At 45.8% G+C, this 23226-nt stretch overlaps 1 protein-coding gene across 1 annotated transcript in view; it reads right to left on the bottom strand.

Moving 5' to 3' along the window:
* The window catches only part of dntt (deoxynucleotidyltransferase, terminal), a gene marked incomplete at its 5' end in the record, with an annotated part of 120934 nt that overhangs the window by 41902 nt on the left and 55806 nt on the right, over positions 1 to 23226 (bottom strand). The window contains 3 exons of the mRNA XM_056292175.1: positions 1256 to 1339; positions 8390 to 8638; positions 21989 to 22091. Coding sequence (XP_056148150.1) covers positions 1256 to 1339; positions 8390 to 8638; positions 21989 to 22091 — 436 coding nt within the window. The remainder of the gene's footprint in view (positions 1 to 1255; positions 1340 to 8389; positions 8639 to 21988; positions 22092 to 23226) is intronic.

Below are 23226 nucleotides of genomic sequence, written 5' to 3'. Positions count from 1 at the left end.
AAAGTAACTACTTCAGTGGTATTTTAAAGGTGTTTAGCGCCTGGTTTGGTGTGGGATGGTTCCAAACTGTGCTCATTTCCGGATTTTTGACACTCTCAGATAACCGTGTTTTGCATTCACGTCACATCCAGTGATGCTGCATCTGGTAATGGTGTTGATATCCTGTGGCGTCATTAATACATCCTGCACCGATCCTGCAGCACGTATCGAAATCGCCACCAGCAGGCGTTTGTCCTTTTCGATCAGGAAAAACAAAAACAAAACATAAATATCTGAATCCCTGTCGTGGACAGTGGAGGAGACGCATCGCATGTGCGCCACGTTGATGAACAACTTTGGATTGCACCATCTGTTGTAGTCATTGTAGTTTTTTCCATGGGACTCCCTAGTCCTGATCCCAGCTCCACTGCTAATGGCAACACAAACGATGACCGCGCATGCAGCTCTTTGCTGGCACGACTCATGACAGCCTCAGCAGCATGATGGGAAAAAAAGGTTCTCGTCACCTCCACCACTTTTTTCACCTTTTTTAAAATGTGAGTAGGTGGAGACAGGCTCAAAACGAGTTCTTACTTACTCTTTAATATGAGAACTGAGTATAAAAGCACAAATTGTGGGGTGTTCGGGTGAAGGGTGGTTTATTCTGTTGTCTACCAACACGGGGACCGCTGGTTCGAATCCCCGTGTTACCTCCGGCTTGGCCGGGCATCCCTACAGACACAATTGGCCGTGTCTGCGGGTGGGAAGCCGGATGTGGGTATGTGTCCTGGTCGCTGCACTAGCGCCTCCTCTGGTCGGTCGGGGCGCCTGTAGGGGGAACTGGGGGGAATAGCGTGATCCTCCCACGCGCTACGTCCCCCTGGCGAAACTCCACACTGTCAGGGGAAAAGAAGCGCCTGGCGACTCCACATGTATCGGAGGAGGCATGTGGTGGTCTGCAGCCCTCCCCGGATCAGCAGAGGGGAAGGAGCAGAGACGCCCCCGAAGAGTGGGGTAATTGGCCAAGTACGATTGACAATCGGGTAGAAAAGGGGGGGGGGATTCCAAAAAAAAAATTACACAAATTGTTTGTCATGGTAAAAGTGGTGTTAAAGTTGTCCACTGCAAAATATAAACAACAACAGAACTGGAGACGTGCGAGAGGCTATCACAACTAGACTTCTACAACAACAGTTCCAGTCATTGATCTGTCACCACTTCCTGTCAATTGGTACCTGAAGCAGAATGCTTCATCCAGTAAAAAGCAGAGGAGTACCTTGGTTTTGTCGTACAGGCCATGATTGTCCAGAAGCATCTTCCTTTCCCATCGAGCAAACCTCCTCAGATCTCTTTCAAACTGCTGTGGAAGTGGAGAGTTGGTAGTTTGAAATCCAATACCTCTCATCACAACACAGTGAACACAGTGGATGGACTGGTGAAGCTGCTCTAGTTTTATTTATCTGCTGCAGAATCTGATGTGATTGTGATGCCTCTGGGGCTGAATTGCGAGGCGAATAAAAATTGACGAGTTTGACTTGAATGACGAATGCATTTAATCTTGTTTTCCTGGGTGCACTTTGTATCATAGCACAAGGCTGAAAGTTTTCAGAAACCAGAATTTACTGATTTTTCTTTTTTTTTGTGTAATATTGCATTGATTTACTACCGCTCTGGTTACAAGTACTGATATTGCTTTTAACCTGACAATGAATTATATTGACCTCCTCCTCTCCTCTTATTTTTACTCTACTTTATCCGTTTATGAACCAGCTTGGCCGTCCTCATGAATGCATTTTTCAGGAACAAAAACTGGAATGGCTCATACAAGGCCAGGTTTTGGCTGACACACAAATCTGATGTCAAACGTTGCCCGGATGTTTTCGAGTTAAGCAACTGCTCGGTTTTATCAGCGCAGAAATGTTCATTACCACATAATGCAGCTAAACTTTCAAAATGGACGGCTGATTGCACAAAATGTTTTAACTTTCAATCTGCAGCTAATTATTATGCCTCCAAGTTGGCTGATCAGGGGGAAAGATAACACATTTTGTTCATCAAAATGCAAAAATCAGTCAATGGGTGGAAACAGAAAGAGGGAGACTCTTTGAGAGGAGATGTTTAACTGCAATAGAAATTTTCTTACCCCGCTTATTTTTTTTTCCAGACCTAAGTAAGAGAATTTTTCTACAATATATCTCAGCTAATGAATATGAGCTTGCAAAATAATAATAACAATAAGAAGAGTTTAGTGACATCATTACTTAATAAAACCACTAAGGCTAGTCACAGATTCATTGATTACTGAATTTGGTTTAGTCCATGCAAATCATGTCATCGTTCATTACCAGTCCAAGTTATGGTGGTTATTCATTTTGACTAAATCATCTGGCTAATGTTACTTATAGGAAGTACTATCCAGAGGAAATGACAGAGAACACTGTATTCTCCTTGCCCCCCCCCCAGAAATCAGCCATAATTAAGGAAAAGTAGAAGTTCAAGGAACAAACAGTAGAGCCTCCATTTATCTGTGTAAAGCCATCTGCAACTGTTATATAAATATATAAATAAACATAAATATACGTATATGCATATAAACAAACTATATATATAAAAACTTGGTTAAAAGAAATGCTCAACGGTAGAGAAAGTGCTCAACAAATAAGGAGCAAAATAATCCATAAGCAATCATTGCTTATGGCATGAAACAGGCTTGTACTGTCTCATAAGGAATTTATTTGACTCACTGGATTTTATATATATATACAGTGCATCCGGAAAGTATTCACACCCCTTCACTTTCCCCACATTTTGTTATGTTACAGCCTTATTCCAAAATTGAGTAAATTCCTTTTTTTTCTCATCAGTCTACATACAATACCCCATAATGACAAAGTGAAAAAGGTTTTGTAGAAATTTTTGCAAATTTATTAAAAATAAAAAACTGAAATATTGCATGTACATAAGTATTCACACCCTTTACTCAGTACTTGGTTGAGGCACCCTTGGCAGCGATTACAGCCTAAAGTCTTCTTGAGTATGAAGCTACAAGCTTGGCACACCTATATTTGGGGTATTTCTCCCATTCTTCTCTGCAGATCCTCTCGAGCTCTGTAAGGTTAGATGGGGAGCGTCGCTGCACAGCTATTTTCAGGTCTTTCCAGAGATGTTCAATGGGCAATGGGGTTCATGTCTGGGCTCTGGCTGGGCCACTCAAGGACATTCACAGACTTGTCCCGAAGCCACTCCTTCGTTGTCTTGGCTGTGTGCTTAGGGTCGTTGTCGTGTTGAAAGGTAAACCTTCGCCCCAGTCTGAGGTCCTGAGTGCTCTGGAGCAGGTTTTCATCAAGGATCTCTCTGTACTTTGCTCCATTCATCTTTCCCTCAATCCTGACTAGTCTCCCAGTTCCTGCCGCTGAAGAACATCCCCACAGCATGATGCTGCCACCACCATGCTTCACTGTAGGGATGGTATTAACAAGGTGATGAGAGGTGCCTGGTTTCCTCCAGACGTGACGTTTGGCATTCAGGCCAAAGAGTTCAATCTTGGTTTCATCAGACCAGAGAATCTTGTTTCTCATGGTCTGAGAGTCCTTTAGGTGCTTTCTGGCAAACTCCAAGTGGGCTGTCATGTGCCCTTTACTGAGCAGAGGCTTCTGTCTGGCCACTCTACCATAAAGGCCTGATTGGTGGAGTGCTGCAGAGATGGTTGTCCTTCTGGAAGGTTCTCCCATCTCCACAGAGGAACACTGGAGCTCTGTCAGAGTGACCATCGGGTTCTTGGTCACCTCCCTGACCAAGGCCCTTCTCCCCCGATTGCTCAGTTTGGCTGGGCGGCCAGCTCTAGGAAGAGTCCTGGTGGATCCAAACTTCTTCCATTTACGAATGATGGAGACCACTGTGCTCTTCGGGACCTTCAAAGCTGTAGACATTTTTTGTACCCTTCCCCAGATCTGTGCCTCGATACAATCCTGTCTCGGAGGTCCACAGACAATTCCTTTGACTTCATGGCTTGGTTTCTGCTCTGACATGCACTGTCAACAGTGGGACCTTATATAGACAGGTGTGTGCCTTTCCAAATCATGTCCAATCAATTGAATTTGCTACGGGTGGCCTCCAGTCAAGATGTAGAAACATCTCAAGGATGATCAGTGGAAACAGGATGAACCTGAGCTCAATTTTGAGTGTCACAGCAAAGGGTGTGAATACTTATGTACATGCAATATTTCAGTTTTTTATTTTTAATAAATTTGCAAAAATTTCTACAAAACCTTTTTTGCTTTGTTATTATGGGGTATTGTGTGTAGATTGATGAGAAAAAAAAGGAATTTAATCCATTTTGGAATAAGGCTGTAACATAACAAAATGTGGGGAAAGTGAAGGGGTGTGAATACTTTCCGGATGCACTGTATATATGTGTATGTGTGTGTGTGTGTGTGTGTGTGTGTGTGTGTGTGTGTGTGTGTGTGTGTGTGTGTGTGTGTGTGTGTGTGTGTGTGTGTGTATGTGTGTGTATTATTATTATTATTTTTGCTCTTTGTTTGTTGAGCACCTTCCCTACCATTGACGGTTTCATTTAATGAAGTTTATATATATATCAACACGGATACAGGAAAAAAGATGTTAATGCATAGCAGTGCAGGCCTGTTTCGTGCGTCTCACACTCATCAGCTGCTAATGTGGTTCGACAAAGAATCATAGTTACGTTGCCCAGTGTCACGCCCCTAATTTCGTTGGACAGCAACCAATCAGATGGGGAAACATTCAAACGACAACAACCAATGGGGTAGGTACTTATGATGCACAGCAAGGAAACACTACAACCAATCGGACTGGGGTTTGTTTTGAAAAGTATTTAGGGGCTTTGAGTTATTTACCCCTCCATAACTAAAGAGCTACTAAACAAAGCTAGTGAATTTACCTCAACATACACCAAAATATCCCACCAAGACAGAGGCATAATAGCCCATGCTAAAGAATCAATCGTATATCACAAAGGAATCCCATGGCAAAAGCAAGGTAACAGCAAATCTGACGTGACCACGGGCAGCTTCGATGGGGCAGAGACCTGTGAGCTAGTGGGCTTGTACTTGTTGTCCCAACTACAGGTCCTACATATCAACGTGGGGCTATATAGAGACGACGGGCTGGCAGTCTGCAACAAACCGGCAAGAGAAGTCAAGAGAATAAAAAAGAAAATGTGTAGTATATTTGCAAACAATGGACTAAAAATTTCAATTGAGGCTAACAAAAAACAGATTGACTTCCTCGACATCCCATTAGACCTTAGAAATGGTACATACAGGCCTTACATGAAGCCGAACAATATACTGCAATACATCCACAGAGAAAGCAATCATCCACTGTCCATTTTGAAAAATATCCCAGTGAGCATAAACAAGACACTCTCATCTTTATCATCCAGCAAGGCCATCTTTAATGAAGCAGCCCCCCCATACCAGGAAGCCTTACAAACATGTGGAAATGATTTCAGACTTAAGTATAATCCACCACCAATTAGCCACAGCCAGCACCAACAGCAACAAAAAAAAGCGCAGCAGAAGGTGTTTATACCATCACCTGGTATAACCCTCCCTACAGCAACACCGCGTGGCCTCTAATATTGGAAAACAAATTTTCAAGCTTTTGGATGAGTGCTTTACCCGAGACCATCTACTGAGAAAAATATTCAACAGAAACACTGTCAAAATGAGCTACAGCTGCATGCCAAATGTCCAGCAGGTTATTTCATCCCACAACACAAGCATCATGGCCAAGGCACAGACCCCCTCACCGCAACCAAACACCTCCAACCGCATATGCCGTGTTAAGGCATCGTGTCCTCTTGAAGGCAAATGCCAGATAGAGGGAGTCATCTACCAGGCATCAGTGACAAGAGAAGACAACTGCAATGTGGACACTTACGTGGGATTAACAGAGGGCCGTTTTAAAATGAGGTTTAACGCCCATATGAGTAGCTTCAGAAATGAGCACATTAAAAATGCAACGGCCTTAAGCCGCCACATTTGGTCATTGGTAGACAAGAATATCAGTTATTCTGTCTCTTGGAAAATCCTTGCAAAGAGCAGTGCATATTCAGTTAGGGGTAAAAGATGTAACTTGTGCTTGGCAGAAAAGTATTTTATTATTTGCAGACCTGATATGTCCACCTTGAATAATAGAAACGAATTGGCCACCAGTTGTAGACACCGAAAAAAATATCTCCTTTGTAACTATAAGTAAAACGTCTTTATTATCCCCCCCATTAGATGAAGCACATATGACATTTATTAGGGTTTTTTTAAATATTTTTTTAATATTTTAACTGCCTGTCCTTCCAACTGTGCTCCAACACCACCCCAGTATATAATTCATATAAATCACCTTGTTATATTTTTAATGCACGCCATTTCAACAGTGCCCTGGCCCCTAAATGCTTTTCAAGACAAACCCGAGTCCCATTGGTTGTAATGTTTTCTACCCCTCCATTGGTTGCTGTGCATCATTAGTACCTACCTCATTGGTTGTTATAGTTTGAATGTTTCCCCATCTGATTGGTCGCTGTCAAACCGAAATTAGGGGCGTGATGCTGGGCAACGCAAACTGTATGATTCTTTGTTGAAACACTTTAGCAGCTGACGAGTGCGAGACGCATGAAACAGGCCTGTACTGCAACGTATTAAAATATTGTTTCCTGTATTCGTGTTGATATTCCGCTCCTCATTAGTTGAGCACTCTCAACACCATTGACGGTTTTGGGAGAAAAAAAACGCTATATATATATATAAACTTAATTTAATATAACTATATGAATTTAGTATAACTTCATTAAATATAACATATATATATATATATATATATATATATATATATATATATATATATATATACACTCACTGACCACTTTATTAGGTACACCTTGCTAGTACCGGGTTGGACCCCCTTTTGCCTTCAGAACTGCCTTAATCCTTCATGGCATAGATTCAACAAGGTACTGGAAACATTCCTCAGAGAGTTTGGTCCATATTGACATGATAGCATCACGCAGTTGCTGCAGATTTGTCGGCTGCACATCCATGATGCGAATCTCCCGGTCCACCACATCCCAAAGGTGCTCTATTGGATTGAGATCTGGTGACTGTGTAGGCCATTTGAGTACAGTGAACTCATTGTCATGTTCAAGAAACCAGTCTGAGATGATTCGAGCTTTATGACATGGCGCGTTATCCTGCTGGAAGTAGCCATCAGAAGATGGGAACACTGTGGTCATAAAGGGATGGACATGGTCAGCAACAATACTCAGGTAGGCTGTGGCGTTGACACGATGCTCAATTGGCACTAAGGGGCCCAAAGTGTGCCAAAAAAATATCACCCACACCATTACACCACCACCACCAGCCTGAACCGTTGATACAAGGCAGGATGGATCCATGCTTTCATGTTGTTGACGCCAAATTCTGACCCTACCATCCGAATGTCGCAGCAGAAATCGAGACTCATCAGACCAGGCAACATTTTTCCAATCTTCTTTTGTCCAATTTTGGTGAGCCTGTGCAAATTGTAGCCTCAGTTTCCTGTTCTTAGCTGACAGGAGTGGCACCTGGTGTGGTCTTCTGCTGCTGTAGCCCATCTGCCTCAAGGTTCGACGTGTTGTGCGTTCAGAGATGCTCTTCTGCATACCTCGGTTGTAATGAGTGGTTATTTGAGTTACTGTTGCCTTTCTATCAGCTCGAACCAGTCTGGCCATTCTCCTCTGACCTCTGGCATCAACAAGGCATTTTCGCCCACAGAACTGCCGCTCACTGGATATTTTCTCTTTTTCGGACCATTCTCTGTAAACCCTAGAGATGGTTGTGCATGAAAATCCCAGTAGATCAGCAGTTTCTGAAATACTCAGACCAGCCTGTCTGGCACCAACAACCATGCCACGTTCAAAGTCACTTAAATCACCTTTCTTCCCCATTCTGATGCTCGGTTTGAACTGCAGCAGATCGTCTTGACCATGTCTACATGCCTAAATGCATTGAGTTGCTGCCATGTGATTGGCTGATTAGAAATTTGCGTTAACGAGCAGTTGGACAGGTGTGCCTAATAAAGTGGCCGGTGAGTGTATATGTAGCTTTATTGACAGCTGATGATTGCTTATGGCATGAAACAGGCTTGTACTGTCTCATAAAGAATTTACTTGACTCACTGGATTATATATATATATATAAACATATTTTGACCTAAGAGCACTTGAAAAAGTCTAGCGGTAGTAAAGATGCAAACTTTTAAATCGATTGCAGAATTGAGTTTTCTAAAATAATAATAAAAAAAACATCTACTTCAATCCAGTATCTGCAATGCTTCTGATTAGTTTTTTTTTTTTTTTGCTTCTAAATCTGGTCTGGGACTGCACAAGCATCCATACCCTGGAGCCCGTCCAGCCAAGGAGAGCAAAAGCGTAGCGGTCTATGGGCGGTGACACAATGTCCACCCGCACTGCCCTCCAGCCCCGGTCGTCCCCCTCCTCCTGCTGGACGCCGCCCTCCACCCGGCTGCCCTCCAGCCGCAGGATCAGGAAGCACTTTGGGAAATGATCCATGGCCTCGAACTTGAGGCAGGGGAACTTGCTCATATCAAAGGTGGAAGCCTGGTAGTCACAATACAGCAGAAGACCCTGTTGGAGAAATGTGAACACAGATCTCTGAATAAAAGCAGTAACTTAACTGGTAGTTTTTCACTGGTCTCAGAAATAGTGTATACCATTCATAATTCCCACCCTCTTAACTTCTAATTACTCCACCTTCCTTTGATGATTTACAATTCCAAAGACAGCAAGTTGCCACTTCAGAATGGCCTCGCGCTTCCATAAACAAGACTGACGTGCAAGTCAACAGCAGTCGTTTTTTTTTACCTTTTCATCCCCCACTTGGCATTTTGCCCATAAATACCAACGAGGAACACTTGTTTTTAGCCTATCTCAACCCACTCACACATTTTGAAAAAGGCAACAAATTGGTGGAAAGTAAGAGAAAAATCAAGTCAAGTCAAGCTTTATTTATTTAGCACGTGTCATACACAGGGCAACACAATGCGCTTTGCATGAAGTGACAATACAATCACAACACGATGGTAAAAGTGCAAAGGTAGAAAATGAATATGCATATCTACAGGTTTTAGTGCCGTTATATAGGAATCAGAGCTGGATATACAAACATCAAAATATACAAACATACACACACACACACACACACACACACCAAGATCTTCGCCACAGGCTGTTGTGAAAAGTAAGGTTTTTAACCTTGTTTTAAAAGAGTTCAGTTGAGATCGCTGGTTCGAATCCCTGTGTTACCTCCGGCTTGGTCGGGCGTCCCTACAGACACAATTGGCCGGAAACCAGATGTGGGTATGTGTCCTGGTCGCTGCACTACCGCCTCCTCTGGTCGGTCGGAGCGCCTGTTCAGATGGGGGGGGGGGGTAGCGTGATCCTCCAACACGCTACGTCACCCTGGCGAAGCCCCTCACTGTCAGCTGAAAAGAAGCGGCTGGTGGCTCCACATGTATCGGAGTAGGCATGTGGTAGGCTGCAGCCCTCGCCGGATCAGCAGAGGGGGTGGAGCAGAGTCCGGGCAGCTCGGAAGAGTGGGGTAATTGGCAGGATACAATTGGGGAGAAAAGGGGGGGGGATCCAATTTTTTTTTTTAAAAGTTCAGTGCGGGGACCTCTCTCAGGTCCTCATCAGACCGGGCGCTCCATCTACTTGGGGCGTAAGGGGTCGTGGAGGTGTTGGATTAGGGAGCGGGGCTGAAAGGTGGCAGTGCTGTAGTGCAACGTCTCACCCCCCCAGCTCCTCACAGGTGCAGCCACAGAGTTGAGCCGGCCAGCGCCGGCGCGTGGCCTTTTAAGTCGGGTCACATTTCGCCGGTCTGAGACGCTGGACGTGTGCCGGCAGCAGAGTACGAGATGTCGTGTCTTTGAACGTCCTCATACGACTTTGACAACTTCAGGGCGGGTGTGTGTGTGGGGGGGGGACCATAATGTGAATTTTTACGCAGGAAGATAAAGGTCTTGTGGGTTTTCTTCCTCAAAGCGGCCGTTGTGATGCGGTCGTCTTCTTTGCTGAATTTATCGCCGGGGTAGTTACTAGTTACCACCCGAGGGAAACGTCAACATGTCTTCAGCTAAGACATGTGATTAAGGCTTTACAACCCCTTTATGAGACAATATAATCCAAGCACGGGTAGTTTGTCCAAAAATGTGGCTTAAGCACCTTAGCTTAAGCCACGCTGCTGTGGGGGGTGGTTACGGCCACGTTACGGCCACGGCCGTGTGAACGCAACCATAAATGAACGTAGCGTGTCTGTGTTTTTGTTGCTTGGCGTCAGGGACAGCATATAATGGGTTTTCTCCCTTGCTCTCCCCCCCTTCAGAATATAGCACACGTGTCCTCCCTACCCAGTGCACATGTCAATCCTCAGTTGCAAGAGACGCAAAAAGTTGCAGATTACCCTGCATTACACAACATCCCTGACAAAGGTCGCCAACGAGAGTATAAAGTGTTTAGTTTCAAGGATTTCATCACAAATGTAGCTCTGTGTGTGTGTGTGTGTGTGTGTGTGTGTGTGTGTGTCCCGTCTCCTGCAGGATGCAGAGAGTGGGTTAGAGCACGCATGCGCACTGTGCTTTTCGGTATAGCAGAAAATTGCCGAATAAACACGTTTTTATGGCAGATTTCTTTTCCAATATTTTTGCTCGTATTTTTTTTTTACATTTGTCTTTCATTCTTATGTAATATTAAGTTTGCTATTCTTGCTCTTTCAATCAATATTAACACCTATAAACTGCAAATAGGGCGAGATTGGTGGTGCAGTGGTTAGCGCTGTGGCCTCACAGCAAAGAAGGTCCTGGGTTTGGTTCCCGGCCGGCTGGTCGGAGTCCTTTCTGTGCGGGGTTTGCATCTTCCGGTTTCCTCCCACAGTCCAATGACATGCAAGTCGGGTGAATTGGAGATACTAACTTGCCCCTGGGTATGAATGTGTGTGTCTGCCCTGTGATGGACTGGCAGCCTGTCCAGGGTGTTTCCCCACCTTCCGCCCAATGAGCGCTGGAATAGACTCCGGCGAAATGAACGAACTGTAAATAATAAACTATATATATTATCTGTGTTTGTCACTGACTTATAGTCATACAATGTGTGTTTATACATGCTATTATGTCTTTTTTTGGGGGGTGGATTTTCCCCCTCTTTTTCTCCCCAACTGTATCTGGCCAATTACCCCCACTCTTCTGAGCCGTCCCGGTTGCTGCTCCACCCCCTCTGCCGATCCGGGGAGGGCTGCAGACTACCACATGCCTCCTCCACTATATGTGGAGTCGCCAGCCGCTTACTTTCACCTGACAGTGAGGAGTTTGGATCACGCTATTCCCCCCAGTTCCTCCCCCCCAGAGCAGACGCCCCGACCGACCAGAGGAGGCGCTAGTGCAGCGACCAGGACACAGATCCACATCCGGCTTCCCACTTGCAGACACGGCCAATTGTGTCTGTAGGGATGCCCGACCAAGCTGGAGGTAACACGGGGACTTGAACAGGCGATTCCCATGTTGGTAGGAAATGGAATAGACCACCACGCCATCCGGACGCCCACTATTATGTCTTCTATAAACACACCATGATGAAGAAGTTGGTAAAATACTCTATACATCCTGGAGAAGTGTGAGGCACAAAGGAAAATGGTAGGGATTTCCTTTAGGGTTAGGGTTAGAGTTGGGGGGGGGGTGCTGCCCACAGCCCTTGTCCCTCATGTCTATGCATGGTATTGTTAACTTGAAATAACTGTCAAAAAGGGTGTGTAAAACATCGCCACTTCCGATCATGACTAAAAGCGGGGGTAGCAAAAAGACCACCAATGCCGGCGAGAGGGCACGGTTCGGTGTGAGAACATCTCCTCCGACTTCTCGTCTGCTCTGTCACCAGTGTAATGGGGAACCCAGTGAGGAGAGAATATGCAGGCTGAATGGTAAGACCCGACTGCGAGACTGTTCCTCAGTCAGTCACAGACAGAGGCTGAGCCCCGTCGCATCACGCAGGGCTCCACGCCACGGCTAGCAGAAACCTCAGCCAGGTCAGATGCTATGAGGGGGAAGGAGAGAGGGATGCTGATAAGGAAGTGTTGGAAAAGAGAGACAGAGTAGACAGTGAGATGAAGCTGGGAAATAAAGGTCTTAACCTGGAGGAAAAAGTCGGAGATAGAGGGAAAAGGAATGGAAACTGGGGAGACAGAGCGAGGGTCTCCAGATTGATTTCTTCTGGGCTTCGGCCTGGCTGATTATGCCTCACCCTGGATCCAGGAGTGCTAAGGCGATTAACATTACAAATTGTCAATTTAATCCCTGCAGCTAACGTAATTGTTGGTATACTGCGCTCCTCTCGCTGGCCATAAATCTGCCATTTGCTCCTTAAAGGGCAATAATTGGGAAGGGAAGTGCAGCAAACCAACCACTTTTTCTGCCTGAGCAATGGCTGAGGTTAATCACAAAACATTAAGCACCTTGTCAGCACAGCCCGAGCAGCATGTGCTTAACAGTCCTGCCTGTCCGTCTGACTGGGCCCTACTTATCAGAAGAGGACAGCGCTTCCCAGAAGGCTCCGGGGGAGGTGGCAGTGATGGAGTCATTAAATGACAATGAATGTCCTGAGTGACACCCAGCGAGTAGATCCCTGAGAAATCAACAGACCCCCCCCCCACCCCTCACTACTTTGGCACCTCTAATTATCTTCAGGTTTCAAAAGGGTGGGTCGTCAGGGTGAAGACGAAAATCCCCCGGTGTCGGGCCCGCTGGCCGCACCCCTGGAACGAGCCGTCTCGTTCCGCGGCTCCAGATAACCCCGGTAGGCAAGGAGGGACGATTCTTAAAGTTCCCTTTTCGCCAAAGTAAAAGCTTAGCTCAAGGCGGCGGCGGTGGCGGCGGCTCCCACTTCAGTAATGAAGCTCGAATGACGGCATAAAAAGATTTAAACACCGCCTAATCTGAAATTAAAACCCCACCCCGAGACATATTTGAGACAATTTGCAGAAGACTGTCTGCAACCCAGCTCTAACATACGGCAGTAAATGTAGGGCAATTGTTATTCTGTCAGATATCTTGGGTTCCCCTCCTGGCGGTACAGCTCCCTCAGCTTTGACTCGTACCGAGGCCTTCAAGAGAAAAAGTATTAATGAGATGTGGTGACAGTCGCTCGAAACGTCAAGCGTCTGAACTTGGATGCCCCTCGTTGTGAGAGGCCCGTGGCCCTCCCGCAGACATTACAGAGCCGTTCCATGCCTTCGCTGTGTCTATCGGTCTGTACGTCCCCCGCCCCTACGTCTCCCTCTGACACACACACACACACACTAACAAATGCAGCGTAAAAACAGGATGTCACAAAGTTCTCGTCTCAGCGGTGCCGAGGGCTGTTTAGCCCAAGAGCACTCTGTAATCATCTCCCACGCAGCAGGTGATGTCAGCGAGCATCTGAGAGTAAGCTTATTCCACCAGAACTGTTTACAGAGGGAATTACGGAGGGGGACGGTGGGAAGATAATCTTTCCCCTCCAAAGCTTTGCCTTTCAGTGGTAGAAAAGAAAACCTGTTAATTAAACACGACTTTTAAAATTGTGACCGTAAAACTCGCCTTTTTTTTTTCCTCCCCGGGTGATTTTAAAAAAAAATATTTATTTAAATATATATATTTTATGGCATTTTTTCTCATGACAGTAAGACGAGCGGATGCAGCAACCGGCCATCACCGTGGCCGCCGTGGCCACCGGAGGACAACGAGCATGTTGCTGTCGGGGGAACGCCAGGCATTGTGATCTAATGTCACATTTCCTGTGACTCAGTAAAAGAGACTTCAAACCCGGCCTTCAAGTCACAGATTAGCGTGTGTTAGCTTGGTGTGTTAGCTGGGTATGTTTGAACTGTGCTTTGACTTTGATTTGAGCTTTGGCAAAGGAACCAGACTGATTGCAGAAGGGGGGGGGGGCAAGAAAGCGAGAGAGACAGCGAGAGAGAGAGAGGGGGGAAAGTGAGTATGTGTCCCCTCAATGTCGATGAAAGTAAACATCGCTGTTAAGATTTCAGTTGGATCATAAAGTGACCAGCTGCCTGCAGCTGTAAGATAACCTCAGTTGTAAGGCCAGCTTTTGTTGAATCGCTGATTTTACTGGCGGCAATTAGCCCCCAGCTCCGACAATACCGGCTCTCATCACACACAGTACAATAAAGGCCGAGCTGAGCCGCGTTGTAACGCCGAGCCGCACGGAAGAAATGGCACCCGCGCCGTAGTCAAGAGACCGGGGTGATAGATGAGTGGAAGATGATGCACGGTCCCCTCAGTCTCTCCATTACTATTACCTGGGCAAAGCTGAATCTCATCTGTCTAGCACAGGAGCTAGTGGCTGACCTTGCCTCTGCCCCAAGTTATGTTTTCAGAATCAGCAGGAGGAAGGCAAAAAAAAAAAAAAATTGATTTTTATTTTCAAGGACATTCCTGGATAGATGTATTTTTAACTCTCTCCGAGTTCAATGGGGTGCTGAGTGGATGCTGGTAATGGGGAGGTGATGACGGCGGCGGCGGTGATAGTGATGGGGAGGGGAGTGGAGGGTTTCCGTGATATCAGGCGTGAGTGAAGACACATGGGACCTGAGGGGCATCGATTGCAGATGACAAGGTTAGACGACTTAGAGTCAACCTCTGCTACCTATATTTAATCAGTGTCTCCTGCGCTCCTGTCCTCACAGACGGCTTCCATTCCATTCCCAGTCCAGCCCGGTGCGGAGGGAGCAGCACAAATTCCTATTTCTTTTTTTTTCTTTAATTGTTATTATTGTCATTCCTGGGGGGGACAAAAGTTATCACCATGATAGTGGTTTTTGCTTTGAATGAATTAGCTGGACCCGGCCCATAGGCAGCATAAGGAAGTATTCAAAACCGTGTGTCATAGAGAGCCATGTGTATGCAATTCTAATGCATCGCTCCACCAGTGAGTCCACTGGCCAGTCCTCCTCTGTCTGATTGAAGGTGTCTTCCTCTGTAAAACCAGCTGCTGCAGTGCTGGGCTAGAGAGAAAACCTGCATAGACATGGTTCTTCATGGCGTGCCCACGGCACATAGTCCGCTGGCATAAGGGCTATGACTGTGATAGCCTGCAGCACAAATGGCAATAAAAGTAGAAATGGATATTCACTGTCAGTGCTCACCCGGTTTGCACACACACTGTGAGAGCGACACTCCGATGACAATAGAGATGACAGTGTCGAAAGCCTCATGACGATCAGTGTTACATTAGCCTTGATCCATGCATGGCTTTTAGGAACGGCATCAAGCACCCACAGCCGAAATGTCAAATGTGGCTTGAGGGCAAAGCTAGCTAAAGGAAATAAAAATGAAAAGGATTCAGAGTAGTACTTCATTTTATATTACCGGACCCAGCCACACACACACGCAAAATCCCTGGAATATCTCAAGTTAGAATGAGACTACAGAACCCGCTGATGCTACAGACGGGAAACATTTGCAGGATGACAAAAAACCCTGGGTTTAAAAGCCAACATCACGCCTGCCAAGGCTCACTTGGTTGGGGGCTGCATTGAGCCAAAGCACTCAGCTAAATGCAGAGAGGATCCAGAGTGTCACCACAGACAGGTAAGGTCCTGGCCTCATAGCATCTTTGTTTGAAGTTACAGTTTATCAAAAGCTGCGGAAAGTGACAGGCCTCATGGTCAACAGGCCTACTGCACTAAAGGAATACAGGCTGTTCATGTTTCATTCTAATTCATCATTATACGTGATCGTTTCAAACCCCCCCCCCACGCTGTGCTTTTACTATATATATATATATAAAACTTTATTAAAAGAAACACTCAACGGTAGGGAAAGTGCTCAACAAATAAGGAGCAAAATAATCCAGTGAGTCAAGTAAATTCTTTATGAGACAGTACAAGCCTGTTTCATGCCATAAGCAATCATCAGCTGTCAAACTGACATTTACCAACACCATTGACGGTTTCCGGGGGGGAAAAAAGATATATACGTATATATATATACATACATACACACACACATGTATATATATATAACACATATATGTATGTGTGTAAATATGTGTGTAAATATATACGTATACATGTATCTAAATTATTGAACCGCATAACTTTTAGTGTAGTCTTGCACACTGCTACTTTCACCGTTTTAGTATTAGTGTTATTTATTACCATTATGTATTGTTTTTATTTATTGCTATTATTCTTAGTATTGTGTGACTGCTGCTTTTTTATCATATTGTTAGTTTTGCTACTTGTATGCTTGTCTTAATCCTCTATTCTTTTATTCTTCTTTTAATTATTTCTGCTGCTGTAGCACCTGAATTTCCCCACCTGGGGCTTGATAAAGTTAATCTAATCTAATATACATTCTAAACACACATACACACACAAACAAACACACAAAGACAAAAGACACTCAAAATGATGAACAGAGTGAGCGTCATCATATCATAGCAGATAACCATGAGCAGCCTCCGAAGCTGTAGAGGCAGTGTGTGTGTGTGTGTGTGTGTGTGTGTGTGTGTGTGTGTGTAGGACCAGAATAACGAAGGAGAAGTTTATTTTTAAACCCGTATGACAAGTAGAAGCCAGCAGCCAAAGTAGAGACTGTGGGTCCCACTCTTCATCAAATACCTATGTCCTCTCACCACCCGCTCTAAGCAGTTGTTTATTTTAGGGAGAAGAGGGATGAAGATGGCATCGCCATAAAAAAAAAATCCTATCTCACCCTGTCTTAGATTTTGTAGAAAGAGGTGCCCAGCATCTATAAATATTTTTTTCATTATTCTGATTTTTGAATAAAGCTGCATAAAGGCCAAATCGATAAACGGAATTCTTGTGGTCAAACAGTCTTGCAAAACTTTCAAAATGGATGCCAGATAAAAAGACAGGGTGAAAACACTGATGTAATGCGACGACCCTAACTCTGGGTGACTCATAACTACTGTTTTAATTACAGCCGCGGCACTCAGACCTTCACTATTGTGTAATCAGATAAAAGAGTTTGCATGCTCTGGGTTTTAATTGGCTACTTGGGGAGTGTGGTGATAGTCCAACAACTGAGATATTAGCAACAAATAACTGTTCTCATTTGAGTACAGCCAATAATTAAATCATTATTTCTATGTAACAAAAGCCATCGCACCTCTCTATGCTTTATCTCTTTCACACACATTTTCTGTCCCCCACTTGCTGTTTGCTCGCTCATCCCTTCTTTCAATCAATTCCTGTCACTCGTTCCTTCTTTTTTAATTCTTCCGTTTTCTAAAAAAGGGCCTGTTTCCTATTGAGATGTTCTCTGGCACTGTCTGCGGTTCTTTTTTTTTGGGGGGGGTGTGGGGGGGTTCTCCCCAACTGTGCCCGGCCAATTACCACACTCTTCCGAGCCGTCCCTGTGCTGCCTTTAAAGTTAAGTTAGTCATTTAAATAAATTAGGTAAATAAGTCCGTTTTGGGAACCTCAGAATTGCATCTCTGCTCTTCACAGATGATGTGGTTTTGTTGGCTTCCTCAGAAGGAGACCTCCAGAGTGCACTGGGGCAGTTTGCAGCTGAGTGTGAAATGGCCGGCATGAGAGTCAGCACCTCCAAGTCTAACGCTATGGTTCTCTACCGGAAAATGGTGGATTGCTCCCTCTGGGTTGGAGATGAGTTGTTGCCTTTAATGAAGGAGTTCAAGTATCTTGGGGTCTTGTTCACGAGTGAGGGGTAGGATGAAGCGGGAGAATGACAGGCAGATTGGCGCAGCATCAGCAGTAATGTGGACATTGTACCAGACCGTTGTGGTGAAGAGGGAGCTGGGCTCTCAAATTACCAGTCACTCTTCGTTTCAACCCTCACCTATGGTCTTGAGCTTTGGGTAGTGACCGAAAGGGTGAGATCGCGGATACAAGCGGCTGAAATGAGTTTCCTCCGTAGGGTGTCTGGGCTCAGTCTTAGAGATAGGGGGAGGAGCTTGGACATCTGGAGGGAGCTCGGAGTAGAGCTGCTACTCCTTCACATCGAAAGGAGCCAGTTGAGGTGGTTCAGGCATCTGATTAGGATGCCTCCTGGGCACCTTCCTTTGAAGGTTTACCGGGCACGGCCAACTGGGGGAAGACCCCGGGGTAGACCCAGAACTCGCTGAAGGAACTACATGTCCAATTTGGCCTGGGAATGCCTTGGGATCCCCTAGGTGGAGCTGGAGGGCATTGCTGGGGAGAGGGATGTCTGGAGTGCCCTACTTAGCTTGCTGCCACCGTGACCTGACCTCAGAAAAGCAGCTGAAGATGAGATGAGATAAAATATAGGAAAAGTCTAGCCTTGTGTGTTTATTGGGGGACTTTTGGATGTTAACTGGCTGTCTAGCTTTGCACAAGAGTACACGATGCGGGGGCAGTACAGTCCCAGTCGCTGCTCCACCCCCTCTGCCGATCCGGGGAGGGCTGCAGACTACCACATGCCTCCTCCAATACATGTGGAGCTGCCAGCTGCTTCTTTTCACCTGACAGTGAGGAGTTTCACCAGGGGGACGTAGTGAGGGAGGATCACGCTATTCCCCCCAACCTCGAACAGGCGCCCCGACCGACCAGAGGAGGCGCTAGTGCAGTGACCAGGACGGGACATATACCCACATCCAGCTCCCCACCCGCAGGCAGACATGGCCATTTGTATCTGTAGGGATGACCAACCAAGCCGGAGGCAACATGGGGATTCGAACCGGCGATCCCCGTGTTGGTAGGCAACGGAATAGCCCGCCACGACACCTGGACGCCGTCTGTGGTTCTTGATAGCCCTGCTAAGAGGCCTGGAAGTAAAACACTCCCATATTGTCCTTTTTCTTTTTCTCTCACGTGCCTTTTACTCGCCTTCTCCCAAGTCTCTTTCTGTCAAATGCTGCTCTCCTGAAGGAACTCAAACCACCTTCCCCTCAAGATTTAAATAACGAGGCCGCTATGAACGAGTCTGATTCATAATAGTGGAAAAGTGACCACTTCTATTATTCCCTTAATTATGGAAACCATATGGATTGGGCTGAGATATTCATTTAGTAAAATGATTAATATTCAGAGTGAGGCAGGCCAGTGTATGTGGGTGAAGACAAATGACTCTCTCCTGAAGCTGGAGGAGGAGAGAATCGGGACTGTCCTCTGTGATGTTGTGCCTCTTTTCAGCCTGGAGCTACCAATCATTATGAGACTGACTGAAAATTTCAATGAGACCGTCTACACGCCGACATCAAAACAGGCTTCATCTTCAATATTCTGTTATTGTCGTAATCACCTTCTCAAAACCACAAGACTTACTCTGATAACCGGGATATCATTAAAAAAAAGCTGTCACTGTTGTGTCTTGCGTCTTTTCTGACTCGTTCTCATGTCTCAGGAAGCAAGAATGTTTTCTCACCAGTACAGACATTAGTAAAATGATGCACTGGTTGGCAGGCTGGTCCAGATGATTATAAAACGCCATCTCGAGGGCGTCCGTGTAGCGTAGCCGTCTATACCATTGCCTACCAACAAGGGGATCGCCGGTTTGAATCCCCGTGTTACCTCCGGCTTGGTCGGGCACCCCTACAGATACAATTGGCCGTGTCTGCGGGTGGGACGCCGGATGTGGGTATGTGTCCTGGTCGCTGCACTAGCGCCTCCTCTGGTCGGTTGGGGCACCTGTTCAGGGGGGAGGGGGAACTGGGGCAATAGCATGATCCTTCCATGCGCTACTATATCCCCCTGGCGAAACTCCTCACTGTCAGGTGAAAAGAAGCGGCTGGCGACTCCACATGTATCGAAGGAGTAGGCTGCAGCCCTCCCCAGATCAGGGGAGGGGGTGGAGCAGCGACCGGGACAGCTCGGAAAAGTAATTGGCCGGATATAATTGGGGGGGGGGGTCCAATAAATAAATAATAAAAGGCCATCTCGTATTTTGAAGATCCAAGGATCAAATATTTCAATAACCACTGTTGTGACAGCAAGGTGTCCTGTTGCCAAGTTCAAGTTCAGTTTTATCATCATGTGTAGTGGAACACAACTATATTCTTTGGCTTTGTCTCTCTCTGTCTTAACACAAGGGACACAAGGACAAAGGACACACCATCCCTACACCAGACCTACACAGACTCTGTACACAGAATTCATACATTATATACACAATATAGAAAAGTACACGATAGCACAACAATGTAAGGTGTATATGGGTGCATCAGCTGTTCAGTGACCTGACTGTCTGTGGAAAAAAAAAACTATTACTGAGATGGGTGGTGTGTGAGTTGATGCTCCGGTAACGTTTTTTAGAAGGAAGGAGCGAGAACAGAACATGAGTGGGGTGTCCTTAATGATATTTTGGGTTTTCATTTTGCAGTGAGTGGTTTGATTAATATGAAGTTGTGGTAGTTCCATGCCGATGATTTTTGCTGCTGTCTTTCCAGTCCTTTGAGGCAGTCTGCAGTCCTTAGCTGTCAGGTTGCCAAACCACACTGTGATACAGCCTGTCAAGACACTCTCCATGGTACTGCGATAAAAGTTCATAAGAGTTTTGGTACTCATACCAAAACTCTCGAGACTCCTCAGAAAATACTGTCTGTGATGTGTGAACCAAGAAATCTAAAAATCTAAAACAATTTCAATAGATGAACCATTGATGGAAATAGAAAGGTGATTTTCTCTGATCACATCGCTGAGCTACTTCCTGGTTGAACTTGCAGGAAGGACTAGCCTATACATATAGTATATGTATAGGTAGCAGTAACCATCCATAAACTACCCAACCAGTCATAGATAATGAGAATTCCTGTACAAAGTCTAACTGAAGGTTGTTGTTGTTGTTGAAAGGACAGGTTTAAGGGCTCTGTTCAGTTGCCTGTTGTGGTAAAGCTGATTCCAGGAGTGGTCTCGTGTCCAAGATCTCCAAAATGAAGCCGTGAGTAAAATGGTATCATAAACAATAGGCATGATGGCAGAAACTAAGAAAATATAACCCAGGTTGTAAAAAAAAACCCCAGAATTTCCTTTAAGTTCTTTTAAGTTTTTTTCCCCTCTTTTTCTACGCAATTACACCTGGCCAATTACCCCACTCTTCTGAGCCATCCCAATCTCTGCCCCACCCCCTCTGCCAATCCGGGGAGGGCTGCAGACTACCACATGCCTCCTCCGATACATGTGGAGTCACCAGCCACTTCTTTTCACCTGACAGTGAGGACATTCACCAGGGGGACGTAGCATGTGCGAGGATCACGCTATTCCCCCCAGCTCCCCCTCCCCCCTGAACAGGCACCCCGGCCAACCAGAGGAGGCGCTAGTGCAGCGACCAGGACACATACCCACATGCGGCTTCCCACCCGCAGACATGGCCAATTCTGTCTGTAGGGACGCCCGACCAAGCCAGAGGTAACACGGGGATTCAAACCAGAGATCCCCGTGTTGGTAGGCAACGGAATAGACCGCCATGCTACCTGGACGCCCCGTGTTCTTTAAGTTTAGGGTTAAGAGAAGGTAGTGATAAAACTGTTTGGCTATCTTGGATAGAGACTCTCCCCTCAGCCTCAGAATGGGTAAAACCATTCATGCCTCAGGTGTCCGCTGATGCCACAGGTACATCAGATAAGACACAGTTTCAGTTGGGTTGGGAAATTCTCATTTTCAACCAAAATAACACATCTTGTAAAAAAATGTACATTTTTAGAGCATGTTTTATTTATACTATATCACAGCTAACATTGCCTTAAAATGTTTATTACCCGATTTTTGCACAAAAAAACCCAATTTTTGTCTTCTTTTCATTACACCAGCTCACTCGGTTTCACAGAAAAATATTGTTTTTTTTTTTGTTTTTTTTGCTGTCTTTACCTTTTCAGGTTTGAGTTGTGTATATCTTTCATACTGCTGTGAAATAGAAATGATCCTTGAGTGAGCACACCTTCTGTGGTTATCCACATGCCATATTAGAGCTTTTTCAGAGTACTTACTTGTTTTCTGAATATTTTAATGACAGTGAGCAGCAGGTCCTCCTCCTTCCCCGGCTCAGGTGTAGTCAGGAGAAAGTCCACGTCATGACCAAACTCCTTCCCCCTTGGGACACAGAAAATTATGTATGGTATCACTCGTATTCACCCACTGTGTCCAAAATATAATGACAAGATATCTCTTTTAGTCACAGTCCTTAACTGATGCATGGTGAATGTGGCAGAAGGGGCTGTTAAAAGCAAAGAGCATGTTAATGGCAGTGACTTTTCTCCCCATTATTCAAACTGGCAATTTGTCCCAAGTTGTTAAATCTAAAGGCGAGCTTTTTGTTGCCACAGCTGTCAAAGAGTTTTAACTTTTATGCGAATCCTCATTTTCCCCCTAGATCAGTGTAATGGGGCATGTCCATAAGGAGCACGGCCTATTCATCAGCACTGCCATAGGTAGACCGTGGTTCACATGCACTCCTGTAAAGTCATTATCAAGCGGATAATCAGATGGGAAAAGAGGTTTAGAGGCGCCCAGTAAATAGTGCATGGATACAGGTTGACTATATTCTTGGCTTATGTTCGCCAGAAGTACAGTAACACTCTCGTCCTGAGACTGGCCGGCTTAGTCATTCACACTACTGTCTGTTCAAGTCACTTTGGTGATTCAGAATATTGCCATGGCGGCACGGTGGTGCAGTGGTTAGGGTGGTTGCCTCACAGCAAGAAGGTCCTGGGTTCGAGCCCCGCGGTAGTCCAACCTTAGGGGTTGTCCAAGGTCGTCCTCTGTGAAGAGTTTGCATGTTCTCCCCGTGTCTGTGTGGGGGTGCTCCGGTTTCCTCCCACAGTCCAAAGACATGTAGGTCAGGTGAATCCGCCGTACTAAAATTATCCCTAGGTGTGAATGTGTGTGTCAGCCTGTGATGGACTGGTGGCTTGTCCAGGGTGTCTCCCTGCCTGCCACCCAATGACTGCTGGGATAGGCCCCAGCATTCCCGCGACCCTGAGTAAGGATAGGCGGTTTGGATAATGTATGAATATTGCCATCTTGTGTCTGGGTAGCATAGTGGTCTATTCTGTTGCCTACCAACATGGGAATCGGCGGTTCGAATCCCCATGTTACCTCCGGCTTGGTCGAGCGTCCCTACAGACACAATTGGCTGTGTCTGCGGGTGGGAAGCCGGATGTGGATGTATAATGGTCACCACACTAGCGCCTCCTCTGGTCGGCCGGGGCACCTGCTCGGGGGAGAG

This window comes from Lampris incognitus, chromosome 13, assembly GCF_029633865.1.
Source record: "Lampris incognitus isolate fLamInc1 chromosome 13, fLamInc1.hap2, whole genome shotgun sequence".
NCBI lineage: Eukaryota > Metazoa > Chordata > Actinopteri > Lampriformes > Lampridae > Lampris > Lampris incognitus.
The sequence above is the reverse complement of the archived record's forward strand: the minus strand, read 5'-3'. Positions and strand labels throughout refer to the sequence as shown.